The following is a 13,110-nucleotide window of genomic DNA, read 5'->3' on the forward strand; positions in this document are numbered from 1 at the left end:
CACAGATCTTTTGCGATCTTGGGTTAGGCAAAGATTCATCAGACAAGACACCAAAAGCAAAATTCATAAAAGTAAGATTGATACCCTGGACTTCATCAAAATTAATAACATCTACTCCCTGAAGTAAACTATTATGACTGAAAAGACAAACCAGAGATGGGAAGAAAATACTTCCAAATCATATGTTTGATTAAAACGCTTACAACCAAAATATGTGAAGAGCTCTTAGAATTCAGTATTAGGATGAAAAAACATCCTCAACTTGAAAAACAGGCAACAGATTCATAGATACACTTCACCAAGACATACAGGTGGCAAATGGCACATGAAAAGACGCTAAAGATCACGTAGTCATTAGAGAAATGCAAATTACAACCACAATGAGATACCACTACCACTAAAATTAAAACTCAGATCATACGAAGTGTTGATGAGAATGTGGTGTAACCGGAACTCTCACACTGCTAGCAGGAATGTAAAATGGTACAAACACTTTGTTAAACATATGTCTTTATATGATGCAGCCACTTCATTCTCAAAGATTGGAAAACACGTGTCCACACAAAGACTTGCATGCAAATGTTTACAGTAGCTTTATTTGTAGCCAAATACTATTAATAGAAACAACCCAAAGGCCCATCATCAAATGATGAACTATGGTATCTCCATGCAATGGAATACAGTACAACTCAGAAGTTAAAAAGAACGAACTGTTAATATCTGCACCAACACAGATGCACCTCAAAATAATTATACTGAGTGAAAGAAGCCAAACAAAACGGGAATATACTGCATGATTCTATTTCCATAAGACTCTAAAAAATCAAGCTATAAGGCCAAAAAGCAGACTGGTGTTTGCAGATCAGGGGACTAAGGGGTGAGCTGGGGAAGGGGGCAGGGGTGGTCAGGAGGAAATTCTTGGGAGTGATGGCTATATTCATCATCATGATGGTATCCATGGCTGCACAGGTGTAGACCTGTGATTAAACTTATCAAATAATATATATTAAGCATGTACAATTTGTTGTATGTCAATGATAGTCCAAAAAAAGGTTTTCTTTAAAAAAGTAAAAATAAAACCCAGCAGGTAGCCTGGAAATGATTGAATGACAGATCAGCGGGACGGAGGTTGTGGTTAAACAGAGATGTGTGTCATGACAAGGGTCGGAGGAGAATCAGGAAGCCACGGAGGGTGAGGGGTCATGGGGCTGATGGGTAACTTGCCAGGAAGGAAAAGGACTGGGAGAGAGTGAAGCCATTTAAAAGAAAGCAAGTGGGCAAAAGATAGAGGACACGCCGGCAACAAGGAGGGACAACGCAGCATCGTCAAGAGACAGAGGTTTCCATAGAGGGGGTGGTGGTCTTGGTCAGGACTTGGTCTTGCAGGAAAATAAAAAGGCCACAATCTCATCCCCATCCTCTGAGGGAGACAGAGAATAGTCAGAGAAAACCTGGGTTTCAGCAGTGTAGGAGACTGCAGGGCTGTTCCTTAACCCAAGAAGAGGGCTTCCAGACAACAGAGGGGTGATGGGCGAAAGACACTGGGAGGGCACAGCGTGAGCTGACATGGCATCAGGCCCAGCCAGCCCTTGGCGGGCAGGCCGCACACAGGTCCCTGGAGTTGGCTCAGCCTGGCCGCGATGCACCCTGAGAGGGTCCTGGTGTGAAGTCCACGGGGAGCTACTGATCCCTCGGGAAGAGTGGGCTCTGGGTGACCTGACTGGGGTTGGGGGAACCAGGAGGGCTTGTCAGACTCAGACTCCTGAGGAGTGAGCCATAGAAACTATGAGAGATGAGTCTCAGAGGGTGTGTTCCCAATCCCAGGCAAATGTGGGGCCACTGGGTAGCCTAGGGGCATGACCAACACGGATACTCTTAAAAAGTCATCAGCCGATTTGCAGTTTATTTATGTACCTGGTTTTTATACTATCTACAAGAAAAATCTAGTTGAACAAACTAGATTTAACGACTCATATATAAAATCCCCGCACAAATTTTGGCCATGTGTGAACATTCACTGATTGAGCCTATACCTTTAAAGCCCAAAGTGTATTTTTTTAATATTTATTTATTTTTGGCTGTGCTAGGCCTTCATTATGGTGGGCAAGAGGTACAGAGAGGTGTAAAAATATGCTACATATATATATATATATATATATATATGTAGAATTACAAATCCACAATCACTTATTGGCGATTTTACTAGAAGAAAAATACATTAATTAAAATTTTTTGTAATTGTTCTTACCTATACTCTGGTAATGCCATCGAAAGAAAATTCGTTCAGGTAGAAACTGCAATATTTTCTATTAAAAAAAAACAACGAAAATTAATAAGATGCAAAAAGAAAATAAACAACAAATGAATGAAGTTACACATTTTCATGACAGCCCATAGTACATGCTATAGATCTATATATCTCTACATAGAGGGCTTCCCTGATAGCTCAAGTGGTAAAGAATCCATCTGTGATGCAGGAGATGCAAGTGATGTCGGTTGGATCTCTGGGTCGGAAAGATCCCCTGGAGAAGGAAATGGCAACCTGCTCCAATATTCTTGCCTGGGAAATGCCTTGGACAGAGGAGCCTGGCGGGCTACAGTCCCTGGGGTTGCAAAGAGTCAGACATGACTGAGCAGGCAAGCATGCAGCATCTCTATACAGATGTATTTCAGAAAAGGGAAAAAAAAAAAACACTTTGCAATAGCATAAATTTCACTTTATCTTGGACCCCTATGAAACAGTCTCTTTCACTTGCCCCAAGCAAGCTTCCTCCCCTGAATGTTTTAAAGAGATTACTAGCCCAACTTTAATTCTCCCTAAAAGAAAGAAAAGGGAAAAAAATAACAGAAGGGATCACTGTAATTATATCACAGCCATTGCTTAAATAGAACAAAAATAACCTGTCAAATGCCAGATTCTCTAGGTTTTCTCTTTTTTCCCTTCTACTTCCCATTTCCATTAAAAGCATCACCTGTCTCCAGACAGAAACAGAACTGGGAAGAAAGATGAACAAAGAGGGTGAGACCTTACTCCGTGGAATAAGGAAATGAAACTGGCAGCAAGGATTTCTTGAAATTAAGAGCTAAAAATTAGTTTTAGGATAGTAGTTATGACCCTCTCTCCTCCCACCATCCCTGGTAGATATAACAAAGAACCTTTACTTCTTCTGATTCTGATTTAATTAAATTCTATAGTACCCCACAATTTTCAAAAGTTTCACACACAGGATTTCACTTAATCCCATAATAACTCTTCCCCCTCACCTCAACTCCCATATTGCAACCTCCCCTCTTCCCTTTCCCCACTGGCAACCACTAATTTGTTCAATATATCTATGAGTCTGCTTCTTTTTTCATCCACTAGCTTATTATATTTTTTAGATTTCACATATAAGTGATGTCACACAGTATGTGCCTTGTCTGACTTATTTCACTTAGCATAACGTTCCCCAAGTTCATTCTTTTTATGGCTGAGTAGTATTCCACTGTGTTTGATGGGAGGGTGTGTGTGTGTGTGTGTGTGTGTGTGTGTGTATATATACCTTCTTTACCCACCATCTGTCAGTGGACATTTAGGTTGCTTCCATACATTGGGAATTATAAATAGTGCTGTTGCCTTTTGTGATTCTTTAACTCATACTTTCTCTTTTACTGAAAAATTTACTACAGTACGTGTGCTCAGTCATGTCTGACTTTTTGCGACCCCAAGGACCATAGCCTGCCAGGTCCCTCTGTCCGTGGAATTCTCCAGGCAAGAACACTGGAGTGGGCTGCCACTTCCTATTCCATCTACAGAGGCGAGGTTCAATGTGTTTGATAACAAATGAATAATGATCCTTGTAGGCTGAGTTCTCTGGGGAACAGACCCTGCATGCAGTTAGGAGTGCCAGTGGTTTACTGGGGAGCAGCCTCTGTGAAAGAGAAATGAGGAAACAGAGGAGCCCCAGACCCCTACTCAGAGTGTATGGCCCCACAGGAGTCCGGGAGCAGATGGCCTGTTGGAGGAGTCCGGGTGCCTGAGGACGGCCAGGCCCCCTCACTGCAACCTCAGTGGGTCACTGGCTGGGGACATGATGGGAAGAGCGTGGTGGTGGCTGGAAGCTGAGGATGGCAGCCTTGCAGCCAGGCTGGAGTGGACATGAGCTGTGCATCTGTCTGTCTGCTACAGCCATCTTCCAGTGACTACTTGGAATATTCTCATCGTATCGAGAGGCTGAAGGCCTAACAGAAATGACCCTACTACTTCTGCTGGCTTTGTTTCTCATCAGCTGGCTGAGGCTTCACAGGCAGTGGAGCCCAGCATTGTCTCCTCCTCCCATCTAGTCCTCTCTCCCCAGCTGAGGGAACAGCAGCAACTGGGTGTCCTCTTGGGTCAGGCTTTCTCCTCCAAGGGCATTTGGCATCCCACCTACATTCCTGACCAGGGATCCAACCCATGCTCCTTTCACCGGAAGTGCAGAGTCTTAGCCACTAGACCACCAGGGAAGTCCCTCCAGGATTCTCTTCTGGTCCCATCTTGCCACTTAATCTAAAAATTTCATACAGCAGATGCTGAGAAAATTAGTCTCAAGAGTCAGGGTAGAGCTTATCTCAGACAAGACGAATGCGTGGCATGCCCACGGGCTCCTCAGATCTCTCTGTTGTCGGGAAACCATCTGGCACTGAATTGTGCTTTTCAACCTTTCAAAATACAGATAGATCGCTCTTCTTGATTTAGATTTCCTTTCTTAGTAGGCAACAAAGAAAAAAAATGTCTTTATTTTTGCTGCTGCTGTTAACTTTATTTTTTCCCCTTTATGTTTTTAAATTTTAATTGGAGGATAATTGCTTTCAATATTGTGTTGGCTTCTGCCATACATCAAAATATAAAGAAAGACAGCGACTACAGCAAAACGGTGGGCGAGGACTGCTAGGATGCTGCTGGTGGGCCACAAGTAGCCTCCAACTTGTTCCGAGGTCAGGCCTGACATCGTCACCACTTCCAGACAAAAGTTTTCAGATTTCCAAAATGGATGGACTTTAAAGATACTCAAAAATCAACTCAGTAAGGTTTGGATAAGAAATACCATGCCAAATATCTGAGCTACTAAGAATATTCCCAAACAGACATAATATTACACAACTCAAAGCTGAACTCACCCACAGAGATGCTTTTTGCACTCAAATATAGCAAGAGTCATTTTTTATACATTGAAGCCTACGAGGTCAATAAAAACAAAGCCCCACACAACTATCTGTGCCTAAAGGCTAAGCCTGTCCCTCTGAAAGCCCCAGATGAAGCCTACCTCTGTGGAGGCCAATACAACATGGCATTGCTGCTGCAGCCAATATTCTAAGCTCCACGACTGTGGATGCCACAGAAGCTATTGACATCTTGTTTGCAGTTTCACTGGAGAGTAAAATTTTTAAAAATGCAGGAAAGCCACACAGCGTGAATAAATATTACTTTTCTGAAAGGCACATGGCTGTAGTTAATGCTTGGTGCTCAGCTGCATCTGTATGGTAATCCAACACAGCACACTCGAAATAGAAATTAGGTCTTACTACTGATCGGCACCTCAGGGAATCTGTCATTCTTTTAAGTGATTATCCACAGTCTCTTTTTTCTTCAGAACCTACTGCATGACCAGGAATAATGTGAAATGGAAGCTGCAGTTTATACAAGATGCTATCGTGTACTTTAAAACTGCTGATCTTCGTTTAATTTGTATGGGAAACTCCTTTTTTTCTTTCAAATCATTCCTAGATGATTGCAATGTATCCCAGTAGATTCACACCCAATTTTGATTCCACTTAGAAAAGGAGGTCAGTGAAGAAGGAGGAAATGTCACATAATCACCGATGCAATAACGTGACCAGTTAACTGGTCAACAATGACCAGTGAAACCTGCTCTGTGCACACAAACAGAACATGGGAACCACTCTCCCTGAAACCAGCCACGAGGCCCAGGGTGCAAGGTGAAGAAAACACTGACCAGAAAACACAAAGTTCAGTGTGGAGGAACAGAAGTCTTATTTAGTCACGTGGCCTTTTGAGTTCAGAAAACTTAGGAAGAGACAGAGCAGGTGGCTTTATAGGACATATCCTGTGAACGCCACACGTGCTTTGGTCTCAACAGGACCCCATGGGCAGGAGCCAAATGGCCTGGAGAGTCCCAGGGTGATCTACGGAGACAGTGCCGTGTTCAACCACTCAGGGCCTGGTCACCGCTCATCTCTCACTAAAAATGACTATCCAGTGCAGACAAAATAGTCTCATCGAATTTTGGGTGTCAACATTTGGGACTTTGAAATTTAAGAGAAATGGAGCTAAAATTAGGAACAACAGAATCTTAAAAATAAGGTACCTATATTTTGAGTTTAAAAAGTCATGCTTTTCTTCTTATCCGTGTACCCTTCTAGCTAGTCACTCACCCTGCTGTTAACTGAGCCAGGAAAGCACAGCTCTGTCTTCTAACAGCCTTTTCCGTCTTTAAGACCCAACTCAAACATCATCTCTTGAGAAGGGCTCACCTCAACCACCTCTCCACCACATCCCTCCCCAACACGACAGGCACCAGCCACTTCTCCAGCAGCTGCTGCATTCCTAGAGAGAAGACCTCCTATGAGCCATCTTAGGGACCCCTATGAGTGACTTAGCACGCACGCAGGCACATACAACAGATACAAAGAAATGCCCAAGTTTAAGGTAGGTGCTGATACGCAGATATCGCAGAAACTCAGAACCCTGACAGCAGGCGTTTGACAAAGAGAATAGAACTGGCTTTCCCAACGTTATGTGTGTACATGCATGCTAAGTTACTTCAGTCGTGTCCCACTCTGTGCGACCCCATGGACTGTAGCCTGCCGGGTTCCTCTGTCCATGGGATTCTCCAGGCAAGAATACTGGAGTGGGTTGCTATGCCCTCCTCCAGGGGATCTTCCTGACCCAGGAATAGAACCCGCTTCTCTTACATCTCCTGCATTGGCAGTCGGGTTCTTTACCACTAGGGCTGCCTGGGAAGCCCCTGCCCAGTGTTATAGTAAATCTTAATACTTGATTAGATTATCACTCAAAAGGCAATACTTTTCTTGGCTAATGAGAAAAAGAAAAAAATATTGCCAAACACTTAAAACACAAGGCAAAAACATCTAAAGGAAATAGGGAATGCATAAAAAAAAGAGGATGGAATCTGATTTCTCCCTCCTGTATTTTAGAAATTGATCAATATAAAAATGTGGGAAAATCTCTTTAAGCAATGAAAACTCAGAAAGGGTAAAGGATCCCATCTACGAGCAAAACACTCAGAGGAATCACTGCTTAAAGCACAGACGAACCTGTGAAGAAGAGTAGGGGTTGTGGCCCCCTCCTGAGAAAGCAGGATATCCATAGAATATGCAGCAAAGGAGGGACCATCCTCAAAAGAAATGGATTCTTCCTTCTGAAATAGATTTGCTGAAAGAATAGGGTACTTTTTAAAGCAATTTTCACTCACAGTCTTAAGAGACCCACGAGGACACTGAGTCTTTTTTAAGATCTGCATAAATAAAAACAGTAGATGCACAGGTAATGTTTGAAATCAGAAAATACTGCATGGAGATGAAAACCCAGAAAGCATGAATCTAGAGTCACCACAGAGCTTCCCACATAACCTCATGCATCCCGAGACCTCCCTAGCACTAATCAAGCTGAACAGAGAGATAAGGGTCCAGACGTAGCACATTCAAAGCTGCAAATTCAACATACAGTTAAAAGTCCTACAGAAAATCTGAGAAGAACAAATGGATTATCCACAAAGGAACAAAACTCAGGTTGACCTCGGTCTTTCTGCAATATTAAGCTCCAGAAGGCAGCATGGTCAGCTGCTCACAGCAGGCCACTCTGAGAAGGGGCAGCAGAACAGAGACATACAGAAGAACAGATGTCCCACAGCAAGCCAGGTCTTGCATGTGAATCTGGCGTGTAACACAGATGGCTAGAGAAGGTGGCACTAGTGGTAAAGAACCTGCCACCAATGCAGAAGACATAAGAGATGCAGGTTTGACCCCTGGATCAGGAAGAACCCCTAGGAGAGAGCTCGGCAACCCACTCCAGTATTCTGGCCTGGAGAATCCCATGGACAGAGGAGCTTGGCAGGCTACAGTCCATGGGGTTACAAAGAGTCAAACATGACTGAATTGACTTAGCACTCCTACACACGCACACGCACACGCGCACACACACACACACACACACACACAGAGTACAATACAGCTCTTTTGCAAAGCAAACAAAATTCAGAGTATTGAGAAAAAGAGATTATTTGAAAAGCATAGAGCCAGCTATATTTGTCTGAAGTTCTTGTTGTTTTTCTAAAAAAAGGTATTCTAGAGCTGGGAATTTTTCAGCCCCATACCTCACCCTCCTCAACATACTAAATGATTCATATTCCAGCAAATACAGAGATTAGTTTTAAATAATCCAAAAATAAGGGTGCAGGTGCATAAACAGCATGAACAACAATCTGTATTTATATAACTGGAATTAATACGGGCATAAAAATAGAGCAAATCCTCAAAACCATTAACATAAGAGAAATAAATGTTAAAAATATTACAATAAAATAATCTGGATAAAAAGTGCTTAAAATAGCTAAAAAGTAAGATGGACAAAAGATATATGGGGGTAAAGTAAAAGTAACGCCAAACACTGCTTTATTCTTGATCAGTTGTCAGTTATCTCAGTCGCCCAATTGTGTCCAACTCTTTGCGACCCCATGGACTGCAATCCACCAGGCACCTCTCCATGGGATTCTCCAGGTAAGAATACTGGAGTGGGTTGCCAGGCCCTCCTCCAGGGGACCTTCCTGATCCAGGGATCAAACCTGGGCCTCCTGAACCTCAGACAGATTCCTTACCGTCTGAGCCACCAGGGATAATAAAAAGAAATTTTTAATAGCAATTTTTAATTTTAAACAATGATAGAAATGATAGAAAATCGAAAGTATATCTCCCAAATCCCAAAGCATAAAGAGTCAGTAACCTCTCCCCAAAAAAACAAGAGTAGAAGAAAAAAAGTTAATGCTAATTATTACACACAAAAATAATAAATATAAATAAGTTAAATTCCTCTACCAAAGACCAAGTCACTCAGAACTGGTTTCCAAACACACAAAGACAAACAACAAGAAATACAGAAAGTGACATAGTAGCACATAATTCGACCCACAAGATGTGGTTTTGCTCTGAGTAACCCACTGGCTGGAACACCCCCAAGAGGAGTCTTCTTTACACCCGAGGTTCTGACGCAGGAAACCTCAGTCACAACCAAACTTGCCACCCCTTCTTCAATTCAAGCTTCTATTTCCTGGCTAGAAACTGCATTTTTCAGATCTCTTCAAGTTTGATACCAACACAACCAGCTGTTTGTTTTTTCTGTGCCATTTTTCACAGAACAAGAAGAAAAAAAAATTTTTACATCCAGAGAGTTTCCAGGCAGAGAAATAACCACTCCCCCAGGAGATGCTAGCACCTGGTTCCTGTACCCCTAGAACCTACAAGGATTTAAATGCATTTAAACACCCGCTTCCACACAGTTAGAACGTGTCACAGAACCGCAGTCAGCTCACGGCGAGCTCCTCTGCCAAGTTCACCCAGGGAACACCAGGTCTGCAGGAGCAGCTGATGCCAGCAGGCTTTTCAGCCTGTCCTGCATGGCGAGCATCTCACACACTGGGTGTCAGTGTAGCAGCCACCACACCGCATCCAAGCAAAACACGCCACAGAAAAATGACCATCGGATGACAGCAAACGCACGTACAACTGTCTCCTAAACTGATACATGAAGAAACCAACTCGTCCAAACTGTGGTCACCTATGCATTCCAATCAGTTTAAAGGGAGAGAAAAGGGTCTTTGTGTATCTCCTGTTCTAACAGTGACTACAACGTGCTCAAGTTTTAGTGTGACGTTTCCTTATATGTGGTCCTGACGCAGACTCTACCCTCTGCCCTTGCGGGGTTCCTGGGAGCATCTGTGGGTGCTACCTCCGGTGGACCCACTCCTGGAGGTGTCAGCCACCCAGGGCCATGGTGCACACCACGGGAGAGGGCCGCGGCACCCCAGCTGTGGCAGAGGGCCACTGGAGTGTAATTTCACACGGCCGCAGGCTTCTCTAACAGCTTCAGTATCCCCTTCCTCCCAGGTAAACTGAGTAATTTAGTATATTCTGTTGGGTCAGTCCCAAGTTTCTCACCTAGAAGTCACAAGGCATAAGGAAAACTGTAGTCTTGGTATTAAATTTAGAAGTTAAAATGTCCAGTGAAAATGGCTCCTTTCAACTCAGACACTGTCATCTAAGTCAAATTGTTATTAGTAATATGTAAAAAGATTGCTGAATTATAACCACAATTAGAATTCTAGAAGCGATTAGATGTTTACCCTGCTTCCATCTTCCCGTCTGCAGAGATCATAAAGATTTCATGATCAGAAGCAGATACGTGCTCCAGAAACAGAAGACCCGGCCCCGGGTTGCGTTATCTCCCCAACCTCTTGTGCAGGGCCCGGTGCTAGGGAGCGATCACTGAGCTGACTCACGACCCCTGCCGACACTTGAGACCACGGAGAAAGGGCACAGCTGGACCCCAGCCTCCCCTGTAACCCCGCTTGAGGAAGTCTCAGTGGTGTTGGGGAGCAGCTCACACATGGTTGTGACACGCATGTGCCCACCTGCAGTTGCCCCCAAACAAGGGCCCAACATTAATAAAAACAGCAAGCATGACTAACGTTATGAAGAAAACCAGGTCAATTCTACGTCTCTATGATTACAGAGGATGAGATGGCTGGGTGGCATCACTGACTCGATGGACGTGAGTCTGAGTTAACTCTGGGAGTTGGTGATGGACAGGGAGGCCTGGCGTGTTGCGATTCATGGGGTCGCAAAGAGTCGGACACGACTGAGCGACTGAACTGAACTGAACTGATGATTACTTTAAATATACATAATACCCTTATGGTTGCTGAGGGGAAGGGATGGTTGGAGAGTTTGGGAAGGTCATGCACACACTGCTATAATCAGGATGGATGACCACCAAGGACCTATTGTATAGCACATAGAACTCAACTCAATGTTATATGCCAGCCTGGCTGGGAGTGGGTTTAGAGGAGAGTGGACATGCATATGTATGGCTGAGTACCTTCGCTATTCACCTGAAACTACCACAACATTGTCAATCAGCTATACCCCGATACAAAATAAAAAGTTTAAAGTCTGAAATAAATAAATAAGTGAATATACATACCATTGTAACTGGTGTTACAATAAACACCAGTGTCATAACAATGACCCAGTACCCTGGTCATGATAATCCGGGGCATTGACTCCACTGGCCGACTAGAACTCAGGATGGGTTGCAGGGTGGAGAGGAATTTCTGCTGGCTCTGTTCTGTGGGGACCCTGACTTTTCTCAACTGCAATCAGTCATTTAGAATTATGGCAGTGACCAAGGAGCTGCACTCAAAGTGGGAATCAGTCTTTTAAGAGAAAAAAAAAAGCAAAAAAAAATCCATAGAAGCATCCAAATATTTGAAATCCTCAACAAGAACTTAGATTTCAAGGAATTAAGAAGAATCTGCTTTTCGTGTTCATTTTATTTCTTCTTGTCCGTTCTCCACTCAATAGCAGGAAACTGGTCCTTACAGGAAAAAGAAATAAAAAGCACTAACAGTGTGAGATACCCTTGGTGTGGAGTGGGGAGCCGCCCAGGAGGGCTGCTGTATGGTGGACAGTCTGGAATAAATAATGACAAATAAAGCGGAGGAGACCAGGGGCTGTGGAAATTCGTTAACTGTGAAAATACAATTCTGTGGCCTTGCTCTGTGTTTTCTGTTCAGAACAGACAAAGGCCCGTGACTTAATCCTACCGATCACCTGCCCTGAATGCACAGACCTGGTTGTGATTCAGCCCAAGCACTTCCCCTGAACCTCTGCAGGAGCTTCAAACTGGTCTTCATTTTCAAAGAGTTATAAAGGATACACAGATCCACCAAAAGAAGAATGGTGGGGGTGAGGGAGAGAGGTGGAGAGGGGGCAAACGTGTCAGAATGGCTTATAATCCTATTATAGCCATGATTCTAGTTTCACTTCAGGCAAGTCTTCATTATTAATATCTGAGGTAGAACGGGACTATTAAGTGTGAAAATATATAAATAAATGCATGTATGGTAAATACAGTCAATACTGAACCGGCACAGGGAAAGCAACTGGACAGAGCGAAAACCAGCCCATCGTCTCCTCTTCTCCCGCACAGCCTGGGGCTCTGCATTGGTCCAGCTGACTTATTATCATCTGGAAGCCTACTGAAAGTCCTTTCCCCCTATTTTGAGGAAAGAATTTGAGGCTAAACCCACTATCGATATAAGCTCCCATGGAACACTGAAAAACAAGAGAGCCCAGACTGAATTCCATTAGAGTAAAGAGAGAAAGCCCACTAGGGTCCTGGACTCCCAGCTGGTCATTATGACTCCCAGACACCAGTGTGCCCAGCAAGGCTGCCCAGGAAGGGCCCCTTCGAGCCAGCATCACCCCCACAGATGCCAAGGAGGAGGCTGATGTCCACATCAAAGTCATCCTCGTTAGTGAAGGAAAAACAAAACCTACGGGCCCCAGTAACACCCTGCTCTTCTGTCAGCCCCTGAAGAAGCCTCTGGTCATCCGTGCTCTCCAGGCGACTCACCACTGGCTCTGAGGTCCAGGCTTCTCCCACCAGAACCCCCCACCAACATAGGGGTGGAGAGGACACCAGGCAGCGCCCTGGGAGGAAGGACACTGACGCTGTTTTCTTCATCAGGGGGATGGACGGAAGGGGGCAGATGAAATCTGACCTCGTTTGACAGCCCCTGATTTAGAATGTTCATTTCATCTTAACATAAGCATGAAAAGAGAAGAATGAAATTGTTTTCTGACTTTTCAACTCTGCATCTGCAGAAGGCCACTTCCCCAACCAAGAGGCAGGGGCATGTTCCCTTCAGCCAAAGCCTCCTTCCAGCAAAACCCTAAACCTGTGGTGAAGTCTGCTCCCCACGAGGACAGGGAAGGGTCACAGGCTGAGGACTTGACCAGGTGCCTGAGGAAGAAGAAACGAGTCTCCCAGAC

At 44.1% G+C, this 13,110-nt stretch overlaps 1 protein-coding gene across 5 annotated transcripts in view; it reads right to left on the reverse strand.

Moving 5' to 3' along the window:
- RALGAPA2 (Ral GTPase activating protein catalytic subunit alpha 2) overlaps nt 1–13,110 on the reverse strand; it is a 290,293-nt gene that overhangs the window by 231,258 nt on the left and 45,925 nt on the right. For all 5 annotated transcript variants that reach the window (XM_019973256.2, XM_070801052.1, XM_070801051.1 and 2 more), the window contains exon 4: nt 2,249–2,306. In XM_019973256.2, coding sequence (XP_019828815.2) covers nt 2,249–2,306 — 58 coding nt within the window. The remainder of the gene's footprint in view (nt 1–2,248; nt 2,307–13,110) is intronic.

Source organism: Bos indicus, chromosome 13 (assembly GCF_029378745.1).
Source record: "Bos indicus isolate NIAB-ARS_2022 breed Sahiwal x Tharparkar chromosome 13, NIAB-ARS_B.indTharparkar_mat_pri_1.0, whole genome shotgun sequence".
Taxonomy (NCBI): Eukaryota; Metazoa; Chordata; class Mammalia; order Artiodactyla; family Bovidae; genus Bos; species Bos indicus.